Source organism: Athene noctua, chromosome 5 (genome assembly GCF_965140245.1).
Source record: "Athene noctua chromosome 5, bAthNoc1.hap1.1, whole genome shotgun sequence".
Classification (NCBI taxonomy): domain Eukaryota; kingdom Metazoa; phylum Chordata; class Aves; order Strigiformes; family Strigidae; genus Athene; species Athene noctua.
The window spans coordinates 35221898-35245070 of NC_134041.1; the positions used below are offsets into that span (position 1 = coordinate 35221898).

At 39.0% G+C, this 23173-nt stretch overlaps 1 protein-coding gene across 1 annotated transcript; it reads right to left on the reverse strand.

Annotated features, from left to right (window-relative positions):
• Positions 1–2817: 2817 nt before the first annotated feature.
• PDC (phosducin) lies at positions 2818–22625 on the reverse strand. Its single transcript, XM_074907079.1, has 4 exons — positions 22491–22625; positions 6684–6767; positions 4740–4900; positions 2818–4071 (listed from the first exon to the last, which is right to left on the reverse strand). Exons 2-4 carry the CDS (start codon positions 6742–6744, stop codon positions 3544–3546), a joined length of 750 nt encoding a protein of 249 aa, XP_074763180.1. The 5' UTR covers positions 6745–6767; positions 22491–22625; the 3' UTR covers positions 2818–3543.
• Positions 22626–23173: the final 548 nt, after the last annotated feature.

A 23173-nucleotide genomic window follows, 5' to 3' on the forward strand; every position in this document is an offset into this window, starting at 1 on the left:
CCATAGAAGTGGAGTACAACATTTGAAATGCTAAATATCCTACACCAGAGAAGAAAACTGTCATGAAACACTCTTCCAATAGTTCTTGTTTAGCACCTGTGGTGTAAAAAGTAGATCTTTTATGGAGGTATTATTCCATGGATTCCCTAGCAAAGAACTATGTTTTTCTTCCCTCCCTGCAGGCTTATTCACAGTTTATAAATTATCCTTTTCTTTATGGTGTTACTACAGACTATCAAATTAATCTGTCAATTTCTACTAGCTAGGTATCAAGGTTCTGTGGGAGTAATTTTCCAATTTGAGATTGGGCAAAGAAAAATGTTGCTCTGGATGACATTTCTGCTTTAATACAGGAGACTGCATTTAACATCTGTGTAATAAGAAAATAGTTTAACTCTGTCAAAGAAAAAGGAAGTAATTTGACTTGGATCTACAGACTGAGCTTTCCAGTCATCCTGCCATGAGTAAATAGTGGATGTAGAAGAAAGCAGGTTCTTGCTTGTCTAAGAATTACAGAACTAACTAGGAGGGGATTTCATTGTCATCTTGCTCTCCATACTTTTTGTACTGTTAACCAGTGATAACATAAGAAAATGAGTTCTTAAAGAAGAACAAAAAGGTGTGTGTAAGAGAAAAGAAAAGCAACATTTTAAAAGTCTGTTTCTTGAATGCTGTTCAGCTTTTGCTCAGGTTTCATAAAGGATTATTCTTTTCCTGCTACCTATATAATCTTCTGAAGCTTCTAATTTGTGAAAACTCTATTATGACTGAAAAAGAGCTTTGTTAACTTGTATGCATAACTGCATATATATATTTTTATTTTAATATGTAAGAGTCTGGAGGAACAGTTGGGACTTCCACATCTGAAAATCTGGCTCTTCTAAGTGTAGTTCTAAAATTGGTGTTGGGGGATAATTTTATAGAAACCTTATTTTCTGTGCTATGTAGTTTTAAAACATAGTTTTAAAAAACCTCAGTGGTCTTGTACAATGAGGTTTATAATTCCTCACATCTGAGGGGTAGCATTTGGCATGCCAGTAACAGACATGCATATGCTAGAGCTTCTGTTCTCAGCTGGATCAGCAGTGACATCACTGACAATTACTTTCCTCCTCCTCCATTTTTGTCTGCATCAGAGTATTTGAGGACACGGAGCATCTCTGTGGCTGAGTCAAAAGGAAGAATAACTAGCTGAGGGTAGCAGGAAGGCTGCTCACATGTACTTATTGAAGCATTTATTTTTTGTTATTCAAGAATCTTCATACAGCAGTATGCTGTTTGAGTCAAGTCTTGCTTTTTGTTCTTAAGGTGGTTTGGGTTTTTTTTTCTGCAGAAATATGGATGACTGCTGTGATCAGAGCTTTATCTGCAACTTCATTAGTCATGAGCTTCTGTTTAGGCTTGGCGTCACGTGTGTTTTTCTTTGTTTTTTTTTTTAAATTACAGGTTAAAGGAAGTCCTGCTTAAGCATGCTTAATCTGTCTCTTAAATTTGAGTGTTAGCTTATTTCTTAAAAAAAAGCTATAAGTGTAGTTTCTGTGGTGGTTATTGTTTTTTAGGGTTTTTTTGCTTTCAGATTGGTGTCTCAAATAAATGAAGTTTACATGATCAGGCTGCTGATATGCAGCCTAGTAGCTTTTGTACCATGTTTGACAAAGACAGAAAGTTCTCAAGAATATTAAGTTCTCGCCAGTTATATGGAGATTTTCTGGTGCGTAGAGGACAAAAATTTTTCATGCTGTTTCTTTAAAACATGTAAGACAAATACTGTCCAGCTACTCAGGTAACTGGTTATTTTGATGATAGACAGAAGACGATTTGTTATTTTCTACATAACCTGTTATAAGGCCATCAGATTTTCATAATGCTAGGTATATCTGCAAATAGTAGCTTTCTGAAGAGTCAACCTACAGATGCATGTGTAATGTTAAGAGGAAGGTGATTTTAGCTGAGGGGTAAACATGCTTGAGTAAGGGGAAAAAGGACTGCTCCTAGGGAAAAGCTTTATTCCACCAGAAAGACTTATGACAGTCTTGCATTCAGAAATTTACAACACAGAAATCATAACGTTTTGTGAAGAAGCTATTTGAATTCTTGGTGGAATAAAATCATGAATTTTTTTACAGGTTGAAGAAGATTGTACGTTGTTAAAAGATAAGGAACTTCACTCTTATCGCTTAGTGTACACAAGGGGACCTTTCTAGTGCTCTGTTAAAATACTAATTCATGGCACAACAATATTAAAAGTAGAAATTCAGTAGCATTTTGATAGTCCCTAAAACTGGAAAACAAGACATATTTAATCTTTTTGTTTTGGCCATTATTTAAAACAATGGGTCAGTTGTGGTTTAAATTATTTTTTTGTGCCGATCTCTTGGAAAGTAGCGTACATTTCAGCTACTCTTGTGAGTGGAGAACGAAACATGTCTAAAAGAGTGGAAAGAAATGTTAGCAACATTGTGTGCAGTTAAGATATAGATAGTTCTGTCCTCAGAGTAAGATACAGATATTTCTATCCTCAGAGTAAAACTCAGCCTCTAGCTTTGCTGCTATGCAAAGGAAGTAATTGAAATGTTTCTAATGTTTTCTATCTTGTCTCAGAACTGGTTGAGGTGGACTTTTTAGACCTAGAGAGAAGGAGGTTTATAGGGACCTCTTCCTCTCAAACAGATTGTTAACTTGTAGTTCTCAGCAGCATCTCTTTAGCAAAACTTCAAATTTTGAGTTTAGTAAATGTCTAATGAGTTCTTACAAATATTTCACATTTGAAGATAAAGGTTATGTACTACCAATATATTTCACACTTCCAATGGCAGGTTTTGAGAGCCATTAAGCTTTATTCAGTTATTACATAAGCATAATATATTTTTTCAATAACTTGCAGACATTTTTGATATTACTGTTCAAAATATGGAGCAACAATGAACTGAAATTAGCTGATAATGTGTCTGTGTTAGCTGTTTGGATGACAAACTTACAGAAGCACTTCTGTATTTTCATGAATATTGAAAGTTAAATGCGGAAGCCTGAAATAATGTCCTGGATACCCAAGTCATTTAGGAATACAGGACTCTGGGCTGTTTGTCCTTAAAACTGCTAGATGAGATCTTGTTACTACTGAAGTTGGTAGAGGTGAATCTGAGGAGCCAGGACTTGCTGTAGAGCACAGAGATGGCTTTATGTATGCAGAGGGATGGATCAGTCCTGTTCCTGTGGAATGAAGTTCTTCTTGTGCTTTGTGGTGACAGATGTGGGCCCTCAATTCTTAATTTCCTTTTTTTTCCCCTTAATTTCTTACAGATAACCAGTTTCATCTCCTGTGCTTCCTATTACTTGTGGCTGGCATAGAAATAATTACGTACAGGACTACCAGTTGAATGTGTTTTAAGTAAGATTCCCATACTAACATTTAAGCAATTTTTATATGGTGTGTATCTTACAAATAAGTTAGCAAAGACTTCTCTAAATGAGATGGGTGTTACTGAGATTAATTTACAACATACTGAAGAGGAAAGGGAGGCAGTGAGGACTATGGCTCTCTAATTATTCAACATCTTGCTCATCCATGTTGCCATTTTCCAGTGCTGGAAGCTCCCTTTCAGGTAGCAGCCCATACTCATTTAGGAAAGACTCCACATCCACAGCAAAAAACTCCTCATTGAATTGTTCAGAAATGCTAATGAAATTGCTCAGAAGCTCCCCGCCCTTATAGACAAGTAGAGTGGGAAGCACTTCATTTGAGAAGCGGTCTCCAGCCCCTGTGTCGGAGGCCTTGATCTTGCAGAACTTGACGGTGGCGTACTCAGCCGCCAGGCAGGTCAAGCTGTTGTTGAGCGCATCGCAGCCCTTGATGCCGTCTTCGTAAATGTGGACAATGACGGTGGTAGTTTTCCATTCTTTCTCAATGGTTTCCAGGAACTGTTCCCCATTCTGCAGCTCACACAGATAACCGTACTTTGGCCCAAAACTCAGCCTCTGATGCATATCCTGCATGCAGCGTTTGCGGTATTGTTGTAGGCAACTTTCATCTTCTTGCTCATCCTGAATTAATTCATACTCCTGCATGCTCATCTGTGAATATTGAGAGAATGCTATATTAATAATGGTAATCTGTTGGTGCTGAAACAGGGAGAGACTAAGTTGTTGTCTAAAGCACATCGCATCGAAAGCTTAGCCAGAAGAGCAGTCCCTTCCTGCAGTGACTCTGGAAGGTCTCTTCAAGAGACCGGTAAAGATCCTGTCTCAACACTTGCAGGTCAACTTCATGGTATGGAAGACAGTTGCCATATTTGGCAAAAACTTCTGGATCATCCAGAGTTGGTGGGAATTTCACCAGTGACTGTAGTGGGGTGGGGTCAGAGTTTAATTCCTGTGGGGTTTGGGGTTTAGGGCCCCCCCTTTCAGAAGTGGTAAATGATAGTAAGTGAGATTGAGGCTCACAGCTCAGAATATTTTGATTAGGAAATTTTAAAATATGTTGAAAATTTTCCATTGCCTTAACCAAGGATAGACCATTGGGGCAGGGGAAGGGAGGAAAAAAGGTCAAACTCTTGTGTTGTGTGATATGCTTATTTACTAAAGTTAGTTTTTGCTTGAGAGGGGACTAGATAGATGGATGCATTTGTTTTGTTTCTGTTGTGTGAGCTTTGCAAAGTAGCAAAGGAATTTAATCTGGCAAATTCAGGATTATTTTTTTTTTTATATATGGAATCAAAATGAACTTATTTTGCTTTTCTTACCTTACGGCAGAATCTCTCTCTGCTGTCTTTATCATCTTTACTGAAAGATCTGTGTGGTGAAGACATTTGTCTAAGAATTTCTTTCTTGCTCAAGGATAAGGAGTCTCTGTCTTCACTTTCTAATTTAAACTTCCTCCAGTCATTGATCACACCTTTGGGCCCTAAGAGAGATGAAGTTAGATGAGAAACTGGCTGCAACAATAAACTGTCTTAAGAAGGTTCTGCTCTTTGTTGGTTCATCCTTCTGTGCCGCAGTTTATCTGTCTACCCCTCTTCCTTCCAGAGCACTCTCCAGGAGTGCTGAAAACCAGAGCTCTGGGACCAATGTGTTACATTAGCCTCCAAAAGAAGGAAGTTTTTTCCAAACCTGGATTGCTTGGTGGTCTGGTTCCTATCAGGATCCTATAGAAGGATTTTGGTGAACTCTTGAGTAGTTAATGAGGATGAGGATGTTGAAACTTGTTAAAACTGTCATTCTGGTCAAAGCTAGTGTTTCGTAGAAGTATTTTTGCATTTCTTTATAGGCAGTGCATTTGAATACATACAATGTGTAAGGACTTCTAGTAAAACTAAGAATACAGGATGCTTGAAACTTTTTTTAAAAAAAAAAAACAAAAAACACAACAAAAAACCCCATACCTGTTCAATTGGAAGAGTAACCTGTAAGGTAAACGCTATGATAATTCTGATTGTAATGCAGATCTTGGTCTTTGGAGATGGTTGATTAAAGCAGTTAAATTTTGGAATGGGAAAAAGAAATTAATTTCAAAATTCCAGTGGTATTTTTCAAAATGAAATGTTTTATTCTGCATCTTAGATTATAACGAAAAACAAGGAGTATTTTAGTGCTTTCAGTGGTGAGGTTTATTTCTATGGAAAATTTAGCAAAGGCTAGGTAAGCAACTCTCCTTCTTGTGAGAGACGTGGTGTTGCCAGTTACCAAGGCTGTTTTGGATTAAATTTCAACATCTTGGAAGTCCTAAAGGCACTACACCCCTCAGTGGGAAGGGAAGGTGACCTGATCTTTTGCAAACAAGATTCCAAAGCAGGATTTAGCCTGAACCACTTGGCATAGTGATAACAGTACGGTAGCCTGATTTCCAGAACTATTTGGAAGCCTAGTTGTGGATTTAGTGCCCTACATTTGGGTCCCTAAAAATATACATACAGTAATCTTAGCCAACAACACAAAGGCTGCTTGGGAAATAACTCCAGACAGAGTTATTACAAGAGCTATATTTATTGTAGCACAAAGAAAAAGAAGCCCTCAGAGCACATGGAGGGAATGATTGCCATAAGTTACCTGTTGGTGGTGCGGGATGAAGTGGTACCTTGTGTGTAGAGCTGAATACAATGTCAGTATTAATAAAAATCACAGTGATTGAGTGCTGGATTAAAAAGAATTGTGATTCTGAGCGAGGATGCTTTTAAAGCTTTAAATGCTGTGCTGTGTTTGCCAAAAGGATTTATAGGTTCACTTTTAGCACTGAATGTTCCTTCTATAAGAAGGAAAAAATAATTCAGCCTTTGTAGTGAAACCTTATAACCTAATTCTAGTGTGTGAGTGTGGTTTTTTTGTTGCTGTTTTGTTTTCTTCTCTTCCCTGGAGGAAGAAAGACCATTGTTCATGACTGAAGCAATAAACCAACAAGAGCCGCATTGGGCCATTGCTGTTGGTGGCTTCTTCAGATGTCTTCTGTGTTTGCCATTTACTTCAGGTATGAGGAGGATTGGCACAAAGATCAATTTGGTGTTACCTGCCATTCCGTGAGGGGTGTCACTTACTCCAAAATACTTTCTCATTGGCTTTGAAGCCTATGTTTCTGTGCAAGGGGTCTGGCAAACCAATTGGTTCTGCTCAAATTCTGGGCTTCCCCAGTGAACAGGGACATTTTAGCTTATCTTTAGAAAAAAAAAAAAAAAAAAAGCAGTTAGTTTCCTTGCCTGTGTGTGTTGCCTGTCCTTCAAAATCTTCTTCAAAGCTGGTGTTGACATTTTCTTCCATTTTGGAGGCTGGAGTAGGAGATGCTGCAAGTTCAAAAGAACAGTTAATAACAGGATAGAAAAGGAATAAGCCTAGAACAAGTACAGCACAGTGTGTAATTTCCTGCAGCTGTTAGGTATCAGTGAAGATCAAAGTACACTTGATAATTGTAGAGCTTCTCATTGTCTCATAAAAACCAATTAGGATATAGGTCAGTCTCTTAGAAAAGATACCTGGCCAGATTCTTACTCAAAGTGTCTAGGTGAGGGTTTCTTCATTATGCTGTTTTCTCTCAGTCATTGGAGAATATTGGGAATGTGGTGTGAAATAATGATTGTAAAATGTTCTGCCATGGGCACGTGTAGTATTTTCTTTCCCCCTTGGAACTGGGAAACTATATTCCAAGTGCTGTAGGTATTTCTTTTTAAAGGTAGCCTGAACTGCTCATTTCTCATACAGAAGACTGTGCCATGTATTTGAACCTATTGGGCAAGAGACCTCTGAACATCCTGGAGCTAGTCTGCTTGTACTGGTTGGGCCATATTTGTTAAAAAACAGAAAAAAATATGGGGCTTATGAATCAAAGTCACTTTCTTGTTCCACCCATTCTATAAATAAGGCAACCCAAGCAGCCAGATGACAATCACAGGGCACTGCAATACAGCAGTACTCGAGCAACACCCTTTTTATCTTTTACAATGGAGTTTTTGAGGGGTGAAGTAGAACCACTGTTCTTTGGGGGAAGAGAAGAAGTTTCTCTTCCTCTATTCCCACCGATGAGGTGAGCCCGGCTGGGTGTTACCAGAGCATTACAGAGCAGCAGGGTTGGGCTGGAGCATCAAGCTCTTAAGGTCAGGCTGATGTTCTGCTGGTTCCTGAAAGTCCTTTCCTTTCTTAGATGAAAAATGTAATTCTAATGTGATAAAGTTCCACTGTCCACAGGAGTCTTAAGGCAGGTGATTTGAGTGCTCCCATTTAGTCTAGACTAGCTCAGATGTTAAAGTAAGCTTTATTTGACTTCACAGTATATCCCACCTTGAAGCAAATGCTAAGCTGTTATCCCATGAATGCTGTATTAAAAAGCTGCTGGTGGTTAGACTAGAGTGACGTTAGTGTTGTAGCATGTACGCAGAGGAGGAAGTGCACCTTCATTTTTACATACCAGCGTCAAGGGCTCAAGTGGAATAATGGCTGAGCGAGATACAAGGAATCCAATTCTTGTGTGTATTGGGACTAAAGCTGATTAGTAAATGTGCAGATAAATTGTTCCATACGTGTACTTGTAGCAATTAATCAAAACTTGTTGGAAGCATTTGCAAATAAACTTGGAAGAAAAGCAGTAATGAATTGTACTTTATTAGTATAAATTCCTTCTGTAGATAGATCTGTAGACAGATAATTGTCAGCATATGGATCCAGATTACTGGATCAATTGCTATTCAATCAATTCTTAAGTAGAAATATGAAGCTAATTCTCACATATGCAAAACTAAAAACCTTTGCCATGTCAGGGATGGACAGCTATGTGGATATGCTGGGTCAAAGCCTTGTAAGTCATTCCTGTAACTTACGTGGACATCTACAAGAAGCTCTTTTGTCTGTTGATGCTGAGGATTTCTTTGTTCCATGAGGAGAGGGTTTGATTCTCTGTATATTTTTCTGTTTCATAGCTTTTAGCCCCGAAAGGCACTAAAAATACAGGATATGAAACTTAAGCTGCCTGTTGCAGGTTTGGACCAGCGAAGTGACCATGCTTCTGGTGAAACTTTAGAGATGGGAAGGGATTGCTTAACAAATGAAAGCTCTCTGTAAATTTTATGGTACTGATATGTTATACCTAATAAATCTGTAAAGATTAGGTGAATCATAACAGCACAGAAAGCTGCATTTCACCATTCTTCTGCAGCATGGCATGAAGCAACAACCCTGACAATACACAGGCTGGTAAGCTGACCATGGACCTGGAGGTGGGGATCTCCTAAAACTTAATCCTGGCCCTGTGACTGAGTCAGGCTGTGAGCCTGGAGCAAGTCATGCAAACCATTTTCTTTTCCACTCGGTGGAGTTATAAATATTTATCATTCTCCTCTTGGTGCTGTGAGAATCGGGCCAGTCAGGCCAGGTGTTTCCCAGTTAGGCCCCTGAGGACAAAGGCATCTGAACATGTAACTGCGAGGTAATCCGTCGGAAGCTTGGTTATAGGATGAGCTGGCTCTCCTGTAGCATACTCTTCCTTCCAAGAAAGCACAGTGGAAAAGGGTGTAAGCTATTGCGTTTAGTCTGTGGGCAAAAATGGGCAGTCACTGGAGTAGGAAGTTCTCCCACATCCTCGTGAAGGGTTTCAGTGAATTTTTGTTGCTGGTTGGGGTTTTTTTGGGTGGTGAGGTGGTGTTCTTTTGTATGTTGGGCAAGCAGTGTTTTCCAAAGGAAAAAATTAGGTTCCTGGTATTTGGAGAAATGTGGGTGCTACCAGCTCTGTTCTGCAAGTGCCTCCATGAGGAAATGTCAGTGCATAATGCTGAGGCAGTAAAGCAGGTAGTGTTACAGAGCAGTCTGTAATGACCCATCACAAGGTGTCTTAGGTCTAAAGTTGCCACTTCTCCAGCTTGTCACTTGCCCGGGAGTGCCCGGCAGTGGGGACAGCGAGAGCTGTCCTCTGTGCCAGGCAGCAGCTCTCCCCAGAGCAGCTGCACTTCATAGCCCCACAGACAGACCGCAGCACTTATATTTGTGCCCCCAGCTGCAAGTGGGTCCTGGTTAGCTGGCTGACAGTGCTGTCCTTTAGAAATTGTTTGAGATCATCTGTTAATACAATCCCCTTGAACATGAGTCAGCCTGAGAGCAACGTGAGGCGCAGAGGTCAGAGGCAGAATTTAGCTGTGTGGAGATGGTTGCATTCGATAGCAGTGGGCTTGCATGCTGGAGAACATAGATCCCTGGCCATCTCTTGCTGCGACCATCTCTCATAGGATCCTTACTGCTTTAAATCTGATAATTTTTTTTCATGTAAATGTGCTGTCCCACAAGCCTGCTAAATACTTACTCAGGGTAAGAGCAGCATATCCTGAGAATCACAGAATCATCTCAGTTGGAAAAGACCTTGAAGATCCTCCAGTCCAACCCTTAACCTCACACTGACCGTTTCCAACTCCACCAGATCCCTCAGCGCTGGGTCAACCCACTCTTCAACCCAACCAGGGATGGGGACTCCCCCCCTGCCCTGGGCAGCCCATTCCAACACCTGACAACCCCTTCTGGAAAGAAATGCTTCCTAAGAGCCAGTCTGACCCTGCCCTGGCGCAGCTTGAGGCCATTCCCTCTTGTCCTATTTCCTATGAGAGGGTAGTCCAGTTAAACAGTAATGCAAGATGATGTGCAGTGATGCTAAAGTGATAATAAATGTCATCAGTAAAGCTACTTGTGTCTGCTGGTTTAGAGGAAGCACCAACAGACCTTTCATCAGTAGCGGCATTGCTACTGATCTCAAGTTTTCCCTTTGCCCCATTTCAACAGCATGTGATGTGCCAGATGAACAGTAATCTTTGTGGGCGGAAAATTGTGGATTTGGGAGATATATTGCATTTTCATTAGCTTTTGTCATTGGTTTTGACAACTGAAAGCGGCTCCTGATGTTTTTATTTGAAAAGTGCTAATGGGGAGAAAAAATTTGCCCTGTCATGTCTACAGATCATCAAAGTATTAAGCCATATTTTGTAATGCATGTGGTGACTTCACATACATATTTAAGAGACTTATCGTTCTATAACTTCTTTATTTTCCTGTCTTTATGTCAGATTTTCTGAGTGAGGAAAGCAAAAATTACAATTTCTTCATAAAGGCGATCTGAGACCTTTCTGAGTCCCTAAAATCACTATTTTAGCAAGAAAAAAGCCCAAACTCGAAGCATGTGCCTGAAGCTACCATTTAAGTTCTATGAGCTTTGGTTCTGTTGTAGCTCAAGAATAGCATCTCCTGTTACTGATGCTCATCCTTTTGCTGTCATTAGACCAGATGGGCCAGCCTTACTACAGGGTAAAAATGACCATTTAATAAGGGGGTGTTTTTTTATCCAATCTGAAAAAATGCTTTCAACTTAGGATCAAATATTTTGTGCCTTTGGCCTTCACAGAGAGTTTTACCCAACATTACTTTTTTTTTTTTTTTACTCTTATGCATATTGCTTTTCTGAGGTAGCTCAGGAATAAAGCACTTGTACCTGTGTATTTGTAAGGAAGGCTTACTTAATCCTTGTAAGATATTGTAGCTGTAAATACAAAAATAGTGTCTTCTAGTGGTAATTTATAGTTATGGAAGAGAGAGAAATTAAAAAAAACAAAAACAAAAACAACAAAAACCTGCAAAAGGCAAGATGCATTCTGTAAAGGACAAAGCCAATAAATAAAACTTGCTTTCTGAAGTAAGAGGTTTTGCTACTAGTCCAATAAATAAACACAAGAAATATTTTTCTCAAAATATAGGCATGCTCTAGGCAGATTTGCTGCTCTCCATATGTGCAAATCCCACCAAAAATGTTGTTCTGTGTTTGGGTTTATGGAAGGCTATAAATCAGCAGCACGCCACTAATCCCCAGGAATGGGTGGGACCCTGCCTGTGAACTGGGAAGTATGGTATTTTGGGAACTCATGGAAGTGGAAGAACAAAAAGTAAGGTATGTTTTTCAGTGAGGTGTGATTTCATATTTATGTTCTGAGCTACATCTGGGTGGTTGGTCTGTTGGTACATGTGCCTGGAGCGTCCCTAGGGCTTTTGCCTCTTGGGAAAAGTGTCTGACTTTTAGCAGCACTTCCCGTTTTAGCAGCACTTCTCTATTTCCAACAGACTATTCATTTTTCATGCTGTGTTCTGTATGTTGTGTAGTTTGTGCTGTTAGTCCATATCATGCTCTCTGAATGAGAGACTGGGCAGGGTTTTGGAGGACATCGATATTGTATGAACCAAGTGCTTTACAGCTGGTCCCTTTTTAAAATAAAAGCGGGGGAGGTAGTGAGAGCACTATCCATCCTTGGTCATGTATGCATTTAGATTTGCGAGAGGCATTAGCATTATTACGTAAGCAAAATCAATGTCGGGGCTGGAGGTCAGAATTTTAGACGCGTTGCCAGAGCATTGCAGAGGGAGCCGAAAGCCATAAGCACCTTTAATGATTTGCTCCTGATGACGGCTATCAGGCACCAAGCCAGTCGAAAACACAGAGTACCTGCAGCTGCCTTTGCGTTCAGAGACACTCAGGTCCCCTACATTAAGGTGGGTAAATACAGATTTAAGAGCCAGCCTTGAAAGCCACAGTCACCTGCTTTGACCCCTTGCACCAGCATTGTGTTACCCCAATGTGCAAAGACAGGCTTATTATATGCATAAATGGAAATTTCCTGGGCTTTCCTGAAGGAAAAACATGGTGTATCATGTAATGATTAGATAACTCTATTTGGAGAAAAAACATAATTTCAAAACATTGGAATGGGACCTTATTTGATTAAAGAAGAGGTCATATGATAGGAAGAAAATATGAACCAGGATGGGTTGACGTGGAAAGCTGTCAGCTTTGCTGCGGGTCACTATGACTGATGAGAGGGTTATAGGATTGGATTATTTGCTCTATCCGCTTTAGGAGAGTTACCGTGTTCCTTATCTGTGAGATGGAAACATTTTAAATAGATGCAGCCCAATGTTTCATTTATCCTCAGGGCTTTGCCACCAATTAGGAAGTTCCCTGTGTAACTACCCCTGGCTTCAACATTGGGTTAGATTAAAAATCACAGGATTTTAAAAAAATCTCTTTCTCTTTCTCCTCTTTTTTTTTTTTTTTTTTAACTCTTTCAAAATTTGGCCTGTAGTTATGTACCAGAAATTATTTATGGATTGCACATTTATTTCTGGATTTCACTCTGAAATGGTAAATTGGCTCAACGTCTTTCATGTCAATCAGCTTCACTTCTACCACAGTACCACTATGTTTTATATGGAAAGGCAGACATCAGGTATTTTAAGACAGGACTTGTTTTATTATTTCAGAAAAAATATTAGTTGACATTAATAATGTCAAATTTCAATTATCATTTAATCAAAACTTTTTATTTTAAAAATCCTGATTTTTGTATATTAAATGGTGAATGCATTTTGAAACTCAGGACTCAGATTTTTGGAGCATGTTACATATTTGTTGGAGCAGTTACATAGTTGTTACTACAGTGATTAATTAATCTTTTTTTTTTTTTTCTTTTTCTATGAGGAAACCTGTCATTCATTCATCTTCTTAAAAAACTTGGATATATCAAGTAGAGTGGAAGAAAAGGATGGTTGAATGCTAAGAAAATGTTTATTTGAAGCAAAAGTAGAATAGCCAATGTTTTCAAATGCAGATATTTAAGGACGTGAACCTCAATCCATGTTTAACCTCAATGCCTAGCCGGATTTGTCAGATGAACTGAGCATTTCACCATGGTACTCTGAAAGTCAGGACAGAGTTTTCAGTTGATGTTTAAGTACATATTTAATTTCTGAACTCTGAGTAAACATCTGTATGCCCGCTAGAACTGACATGTCCTTCTGAGTTTTGGTTGGAGTTAATTGCTGTAATTAGCAAAGGCATGATGAATGGCAGAAACCCAGGGGATAGATTTTTTGATTTTTTAAATTTTTTTTTTTTCCTCAAACTTGAAAGATGTTTGGCAGTGTGTATAATCCCTATAATTTGTCAAAAATCACTTATGTCAGAGCTGTAACTCTAGCAGTGACTGGAGACAGGCATTTAGAGAGATTGATGGCCAGCATTTTATGGAAAAGGAAAGAAACAAATTTATTGTGAGGTTAATTAAAGATCTAGAAGTAGTAGCACCCTGTAGGGGCTTTTAACAGACTCTTACTGCTCCTGTCCATAAAAAAAAAAAAAAAAAAAAAAAGTGTGCCTGCAGAGGAGGGCTGGGAAGAATCAAAACTTGTGAAGTTGGGAGAACATCCACTCTCTGTTTTGGGGTAGGGCTTGACTAAGAATGCCTCCTAAGGCTCTGCATATGCAAAACAATTGCCCACAGAAAACAGTTAGCAGAACAGGTTTGGCTCAGAAATGATAATAATTAATTCTGGTGTGGGTTGTTTGGTTTGGTTTTTTTCTTAGCTTGAAGTTTTTTTCAAATGTGTATTTGTAACTGTAAATCAATAGGAATTCTTGCTTCTGCTGTCTTCATATCTACACTTTGTTATCATTATCTGCAAAAGGCAGGCTTGACCTAGCCAACATGCTCCCTGTAAATGCTGGGTCTACCTAAGCAGTATTTCTCTCAAATTTGAGAGAATTAAGCAATTAAAATATATATATATATATATATATATATATTGTTCATGACAGCTTTCAAATTCATGTAGTCTTCATTCCTGGCTTTCTCTGAGCATTAACGTGCATCCTCTAAGATGCATGCAGATTTTGTTTGCTGCTTTCCCATCACTTGAAAAGTTATATTATTTTCCAATTCTGACACTCTCACACTGAATTAGTACCTTTCTCTGCAGCTGGTCTACTCACCTCAGTTGGAGAGAAGGCAAGCTAGGGCAGTAACTCTTGACAGGGAGTATTTATTAACTTCTTGACAGTTTAACTAGACTTACATATGTCTTGCAGTGGTGTTTAAAGTAAGTCAGAGCAGTCCAAGTAAGGCTGTGCTGTGGTAAGGAAGGGGACATCAATGAAGGTGGTATCTTCAACCTGTGCTCTCAAGAATATATTGTGTCTTCCAGTGGCTGCCTAGGACTGGCAGAGCCAAGCAGACAGGGCTCGCTTGCAACTGCCATGTGCCTGCTGTTCTGCCATTCCCTTTCTTACCCGTCTGGAAAAATGTCCTGAGACTCCACCAAGCACATCTCCACGTTTTAGAAGACTTGAGAGAGTCAGTTGTTCACACATGTTGTGACAGGCACTTAATTTAAGGCACCAACAATGGGAAACTGTTTTTTCTCAACTTTTCTACTTTTATCTATTTTTATCAACTTTTATCTCCTCAATACGTGGGGGTGAGGCTCTCCAGGTGGCTTTGCAGAAAATCAGCCCGTATTGCCTTTTTCAGCTGGAGAGACCAGCCATGCAACGCAGGGGGTTGGGTTAGGCGGATGAGAATCTCTTATCCTTCTGCCTGTTATGTTATCAAGTGGATATTCATTCTGTGTTAATAGCTTTCAGCTACTCTATTAATATGGGAAGAGCCACTACCTAAAGGTGGGACGTTCTACAGTTCTGTGATCTCTCTTCCCAGCTGTCAACTAATGTTTCTTATGTGTGCAGAAATATAAAAAAAGTTTTTCTTCTCTCCTGACACACATTAACACAACAGCTACATGTGCAGCTATTAGATGTAAAATTGTTTTCCCTTTACAGAGCATAAAGTGAAACTTGCTAGTTTGGGGGATTAATTTCTGTGTTTATCTTAAATGGGAAGATCCATATGTAAAAGTGGTATGTCTGTATTTCTCAAAAAGCAGCAAAGACACAGTGAGGAGGCTGCAGGCAGTCTTGAGTCAGGTCAGTATATCCACATCAGAAGAAGAAAATTTCCTCTGCTGAACTGTAAAGCTGTTGCCAGCTGGATGTGTTACGACAGAATGGTAGGGTTGTTTTTTACTTTATCATTTGCCAAAAAATGCAGTGTTTATAAAGTAATTGATTAAACGAAGGACATCCAAGTCCTGTTCCAACCAGCTGCAGCTTCACAGTGTGTGCTACAGGGTTGCCTGGCCCCCTTGCTTGCAATATCAGAAATAACGTCTCTACTGTATGATCCTGATATCCCTGTGGCAACTACGTTTGCATGAAGTAAAAGCAGTAGTAGGAATGTATTCCTCATGTTACCTTTAATCAGAAAATGGAAGCCAAAGCAGACAATAATTGTGTGGCCACAGAGAGCCCTGGAGAGCTGTAACTTCTGCAGCAGTTACATCAGCTCCTGGATGATCCCTTTCCAGCACAAATCTTTTATACCATCGGTGTCATTCCAGAGGCTTTATGTTTTTCTTTGGATCCTGACTCTTAATTATAAATGGTAAACTTTAACCAGCTAAATTGTAAACAGTGTTATATGTGGCTTGTAAAACTGCATAAAATTAGAGTTAATGTTTTCGCTTCCTCTGCAGGCTGAAACTAAGAAAGCTGGGGCTGCAGTTTTTACACAAGATTCTCCAAATGTGTAAATAAATGTTACAATTCAGAGAAAAGGCCGGTGGCTTAAAACACATGCTTTTCCTACCCTGCTCCAAAACCTAGCTCAGATAAACAGCATGGTAAATCCTTTCCCTGGAACTTGCTCTTATTTATGTAGAAACTGGAGCACAAATTCTGGGCCAGTTTTTCTGTGCAGAGTTTGTTGTTTCTAAGAATCCCTCACAGGGACTAGCATGGCTCTATCCTGAAATTAATTCCAGATATTTCAGCCTTTCCCATGATTAGGCTACAGTTGTATCACCCCATAAGAAGCCAGCCCAGCTGCAGCCATCCAAGAGTGATCATTTCTTGAAGTCGTCTATCATTCATCTGAGCAGAAAATAGCATCATCAGAAAAGGGCTTGTTGTAACAAGCAGCAGGAAGTACCAGAAAGCTTGTTTGCTTAGGGAAAAGTGGAGGGGGGGGGGGGGGGGGAGGGGGGGGGAAGGGAAAATGAAGTGAACAAAATGATCTTATTGGAGAACATCTTACTGTAAAAGCCTCTGATTCACTTAATCCGCTTTGTATGTGCACACCAGCACAGCGTTTGAATGCCAGTTTACCTCCTAGGGACAGAATTTGGAGCAAAGCCCAGGTGAAGCATTACTATCACCTGCGTGATATGAAAATGCTTATGCAAAACCCAAGAAATAACAGTATCGCAGATACTTCAGTCCTAGGTGTGGGCAAAGGTGCCCGCATTCCTTTGGTTCCTCAGGGCTAATCTTAAGAGTAAATGGAAAATAAACTCAACAGTGTGACTTTCTAGTGAATAAAATATGAGTGGTAAGTGTCTGAATGAACTGTTCCTTGTGTTGTAGGAGGTTGCTGCAGGATTTAGGTACCTTCTGAAGTGTCAGAGCAGCCTTGTCTCAGCTGCTGTGGCTGACGTAAGATAAACCAGGTCCTGACCTCTTCTTTGCAGCTTTGCAGCAGCTGGTGATAGGAGCAAGAGGAGTAAGAACAAGAGATACTGAAGGTGTTCTGCTGATGGTTTTTCTCCTCCCTCGGGATTTGTTTATGCAGCAGAGTGGAACATTTGGTTAAACCTGAGCTGCTGTAGGAACCTGACTGCAGCTATGGAATTAGCTGCAGCAGATGTGGGGCATGTATTGAGTAGAAGCGATAGGCAGTGTGCTTTATTTAGGAAAGGGGAGGGATTCTGTTTTAGAAGTAATGAAATCTGATTTTTCTTCTAATGATTTTGGTGTCTAAAAGCTTTTTGCTGTAGCTTCAGCACTTAAAGGGACTTAATTTGTGGATTCTCCAGTTTTAAAAATAAGATGTGAATGCATGCCAGAGCATTCAGTGTCCCTTTGGGGGAAATTAGACTCAGATACAAAACCAGAGAGCATCATAAATCAGAGAAAAAACATGCTACTTCAGATTACCGTGATGTCAGTTATTTGGATTTACATGATAAATTACTGTTACATTAGCTGTCCCAATAGAACAATTCAAATGTGAATCAGTTAATCAGTTTGTAAGAGCCTTATTTATTGATGTGTTCCAACAAGCTCTCTTTAAAAAAAAATCAAATTATAGTTTATTTAACTATTTAACAGTCGATAAACACTAGGTTGGTCTGTATGAGAGCAAGTCTATATTAATCTCTGTATTTTATGTATTGTAGGAGAGCCCTCGTGATGCATCAATATTCATACTAAACGAGTATAATAAAATTCTAAAGTCCTAAAATGATTGCTACTGTGTGGCTATTTATCTAAGTAAGCTCTGAATAAATACTTTCTAGTGTGTTGTTTACCATAGGTTGTGGATTACTGACATTTCCAAGACAACTTGGTTCAGTGGCCTGAAACCCTTTTTGGACAAACTACAGAATTTAACTAACCTTGAGAGAATACAGACATGAATAATGGGGACAAAAATTTGCATTCATTGGGAGAGACAGTCTCCTGAAAAGCAACGAGTGCCTGGAGGGGGCCATAGTGTGGGCACTGAGGAAGTCCCCAAGGCCTAAAGGCATTATATTTAGGCCTCAGATGGTCAACGTCTGGCATGTTTCCTCATCTGATACGTCCTGACTTCTCCTAACCCTTTCTGAGGGTTTACTTCATCCCGTTTTGGCTTAAAGCTTAGGAAGGTTATTTTTAGCTAGGCTGTATTTTCAAATGTACCTGTTGCCTGCGACCAAAAACAATATGTAAAAAAAAATAAAATAATAAATAAACCTGGACAGCATCCAACATGTAAGAGAACAAATGTGAGCAGTTGCTAAATGCTGCCTTCTGAGATCTCTTCTCAGGAAAGAACTGAGGTCTCCCCATGACCAGTTTTGCATGTCATTAAGGGTTCAAAGGACAACACCACTGAATTTAATGGTCAACAGCATTGACAGGTTTGGATTTAACTTAGAATTGTCGGTGAAGGCATTTCATTATTGTGTGCTTTCAGAGAGGTGAGATCCAAGGCTTTCTCTCATAATTTCTTTCAAAACTGTCTCAGTTTGCTTTATTTAAAAAATTCAAAGGCCTTCCTTAGGGGATCTCTGAGAAAAGGATTAACTAGTATCTTTACTGCTTTAAGCCTAGACAGTATCCCTGCTATAAGGAGAAATGAGAATTGTGATTATCTTTTGGTACCGCTGGAGGCAGCTATTTTAATGGGATTCCAGCAATTCTGAAGTGTAGGACTCAGCACCATGATTATTTTATTTGATACTTTGTGTCAAAATGTCAAGACTTTTATAGCCTGCTTTCATCTCACATTAAGGAAAGCACCTTTCCTTAAGATACTGCATAGATGGAATCATTTGAGAATATTTTAAATATTATGTTGTATTATAAATGACTTATAGAAACAAATTTAATTTCAAGTTGACATTTGAATTTATTACTTTAATGTTTTCAAAACAAAGATACTGTTTTTGTGGAAGACCTCATCAAAAGTGAAACAACTGGAAAAAAAAAAAAAAATCAGTGAAATAGTTTTTGCCAAGAATTTTGATAACACATTTTCACCTAACTCTGTGCAAGACCTGTTAGCCAGTAGTTTGGTATGAGGCTGAGAAAGATCAAGAACTCAATCTGCCAGCCAGCCTCAACTGTGGTTGAGTTTAGGCTGAAATCACTGCTGCTGTTAGAGTTCACAGAGTGTTACTGGAATGGCTGGCTTAAGTAGCAAGAGTGATGGTTTGGAAATTTCTTGGCGGGGCTATGACCATGTGGAGTTTTGTAGTGGAGCAGGTACTTTCCTCGGAGCAGCTGAGATGTCTCTTTAAAGCCTAAGTTTAGCTCTCTCTGCAGGAATCATCGTTCCAACAACCTTACCATCACTCCTTCTAATGGAATGCAGTGGGAAAAACTATGACATTTGCTCAGTGCAATTTCTTGCTTTTTCCTTCTTTCTCTTCTATTATCTTAGCTGTTGGAGTGGAAAGGATTCTGGGTCATCAAAAACAGTTTCTTGTTTTGGCAGGCAAATATGTGGAGCTATTTTTCAGAGTTATCATACTTCATCTACTTGTTTTGCCCTAATCTTGCATGTCTGTCTGAAATGAAAATGCCAATGAATTATTGAAATATTTTAGCTTAAAAAAAAAAAGAATTAATACAAGAGTTGACGTGATTTCACAAAGTCTTCCCCTTGAAATAGTTGGAACGGATTTTGTTGTTTTGTTTTGATTTTTGTTCTTTTGCCAAGAAAGTGCTATTCCCCTAATTTTGACCAACTCTACTTACACTTGATAGTGGATAGACTCCATTTCTCTCTTCCAGTTTATGTGCTTCTACTCATACTTCTTTGACATCTTCCTTCCAGTAAGCAGCAGAATAGGAACTGCTCTGTACTTGGGTACTGACTATGAAAATTGCCCTACAGCTTTCCCTTGAACTCTGTAGGTGTTAAGTGTTAAAGGTAAAAGCTGTGGTGCACATTTGTCGCAATATGACATATGTATTCTCTGAGTTGATTTATAGCATGTTTCAGCTTACATTTGAATCTGTGAGAAACATTTCACTATACTGGGACTCAGGCTAAATCTTTGTGCTCATTCAAGGAATTCAGAATTAAGGTTATAATTCAGTCTAACAGTGGTTAGCCATATGCCTTAAAATGAAGCCTATTATGTAGTTTGAGAGGATAGCACTGAAAACTAGTTACTAGACACTCCAGCTAAGTTCACAGCACCTTTTGCCCTGATAAACATACCAAATAATGGCGGCAACCTGATTTTTCTTTCTTTCTTTCTTTCTTTTTTTCTTTTTTCTTTTCCTTGCCCACCAGTGTCTAACCAGACTGCTGTACAGCCTCTGGAGGGTTTTCTGTCCACAGGTGGCTTGTGGAATATGGTTTTGTATTGTGGTTTTATACAGCTGGCTATCTGAAAGTGCTCTGAGAAAGCAATAGGCCTAGAAGATGGGGTGGAAATTTAAGGGTGATGTAGATTATTCATAAATTCTTGTGTCTTCTTCATTTAAAACTGTTCTGAAGTTGCAGAGCTTTCACATATAGTGAGAATCACAGCGTCCTTTAACTGTAGTTAGTTGCACAGCTGATCTGACTAATCCCTGTAATTCAGCCTAATACAATATTTATTGGAAATTATTTCCCCACTGAGGTGGGGCTACTGATTGTATCAGGCCTTTTTTTCTGATTTGGTGCTCTCTATGATTTTGTTTTTTGGAGTGCTGGAAAGGGGCAGAGGTGTTCCTTAATAATGTAATTCACCCAGAAAAAAAAAATTTCAGTTGAGAGGAGGATGTAAACAGATGGCATCATGAGTATTTTGAAGTTGTGAAATACCTGTAGGGTTTTTGCACTTTGTAAATTAGGAATAGGGGAACCCTGCGATGGCTTCAAGATCCATTGCTGCGAGTGATGAGTTCCCTTTGTCACTGGAAACCAGTAGTTGCATATGCTGGCATATAGCAATCATCTTTAGCTATGCAATTTGCTGTGACACTGTATTATTTTGATTATTATCTTTCATTCCCTAATGCATTTTCCCATTATTTTAGCTGTGCTGTAATTTGAATTGCTAGGATTAGACATGAATATTTATAACAGAGATCATCTTAAAATCCCTTTCTGAAATGGGATGAAGTATTCACATATAGTTCTAACAATCTGGTATATATCAGCTGCAGAAGAGTGACTTTATGTTCAAACTGTTTCCTCCTGTCAAAAAAATATCAAATACTTGCAGAAAACTTGTAAAGCTGTTGATTATGGAGATCATGCTTGTGTAAGCAGGTTGGAAGCAAGAATCCAAAATGTAATTTTGCCCTGAGGTTTCTTGACCACTTAGACCTGTACAATTCACAATGTGCTCATCTTCTGGGGTTCTCAGCTGTAGAAAGCAATCTCTCAGTATCAAAAAATGGAGGTGGACTGTTAACATATACTGAGTTTTCTTGGTTTGCTTATGTTATGACTATTTTCTAAGGATTGACATACAGATATAAAACATGGCTGGTTTTATGCCCACTGCCAAATCCAAATCTGAGTACAAATGACAAAGACGTGCCACTAAGAACAGCAAAATGTTGATAGGTAAGCAAAGCAGTCTCTGCACCTCCACTGACCTGTGGACCTGGTGTTTTTTTCCATTGCTGTCAATGGCAGATTGCCCTCAAAGTCACCACCTAGATGGGGATACTTTCTTCATCTTTTCATGTAACACATCATTTCTACCTTTAGTTACATACTTGCAACCTGCCTAAAACTAATGCTGTCACACCAGCTACATAGTGACTTTTCTTGTCTAGCACATTTGGTTAATTATTCTTTCACACCAATATTTATACTTTTGCAAGATTATTCTGAGCCTGAAATTAGATACCCAGGTAAGAAGGATTTATTCTAAAGGTAGGATTTAGAATTTCTTGGGGGTTCTGAAAACGACATGCCCAGACATTAACATTTTCTGGGGATTATCCCAGGCATTTGAGACCTTCACTCACCTTTCACCAGAGCACAGAACTCCATCCCACTACAGGCAAAAGAAATGCTGTGTTTATATTCTTTGCAAATTTTTATATACAGGATAGTAATCGAAGATAGGTTACAAAAGAGCAGAAATCCTGTGTTCAATTAAACCAGTGACAAAGTCAAATAGAGATACAGGATTCCATGCAAGGAATATAAAAGCTCCGTTAAATTAGACATAGGTGTTGCTTCTGCTAGTCTGGGCACACACCATCAGCAGCTCGGGGGTCAGATTTCTAACCCATTTCCTCTTCCCCAAAATGACTTCATCTGGAGTGAAGCACTGTATATTGTCCATGCTAGAGCAAAACCTGTATTTATTTAAAGCACAAATAATGACAGCTTTCAGAGGTTGTTATTCTCAGTTTAATCAAAACAGCCTGCCAAATTAATAACTGGAAATCTGGCATTAGTTTTTCTCTCAACAGCTACATTTCAGCCTGATGCCAAAGGTGAGGTTCTTCTGAGAGACCACATCAATTAAGTTTATCTGTTAGAACATTTAATACACTGCTAATAAATCTTAGCGGCTGTGGCCATCTTCGAAACACCATATTTTATTCCCCTTCTCAAATAAAACTTGAAAGGCAATCAACATACAAATTACTCTACCTGAGAGGCTCAGTTGCTCAGGTCCACTTTTTCTGAGTGCTGACAAACGTCCTTGGTGGTTTCCAGGAGAGGAGCTGGATTACAACTGACCACAGATAGACCTGGTCTCAGATTTACATCTCTGTGTAATGATGACCCTTGCAGAAATAGCTTTGGACAGGTAATAGGATTATCATAAGGGAATTAGAAAATTCTCTTCATTAGTTTGAGCCAATGAAGTTGCAGACTGGATAGAGGTTTAAAGGATTTAGTGCATAGATATAATTGTGAAGGGAGAAAAACAACTGAGCCTGAAGAAGACATACAGATGGCTCCGTAGTTTTGCAGAGCAAGGTGTATTAAAAATGCTGAAGATATACAGATGGATTAGAAGCATGGTGTAAGAAGCATGGTGTAAGAACCCTTTACTGTACACAGGAAAGCTATCCTTACAATCCTGATGGCCTTTTAAATATTTCTGAATTGTGATAGAACTTCTGTTTATGAAAAGGATAAAACTACTCATGGAAATGATGCTAATATTTAAATAAATCACCCAATCATAGCTAACTAGTCATCAATTTAAAAAATTAAGTACTTACAGAGTGCAAATGAAAAAAGGGGGAGAGAGAATTTTATTCTATAGAGAACTATAAGTGTCTTATGTGCCATTAAGAAACATTAAATTCAACATTAAAGAGCAG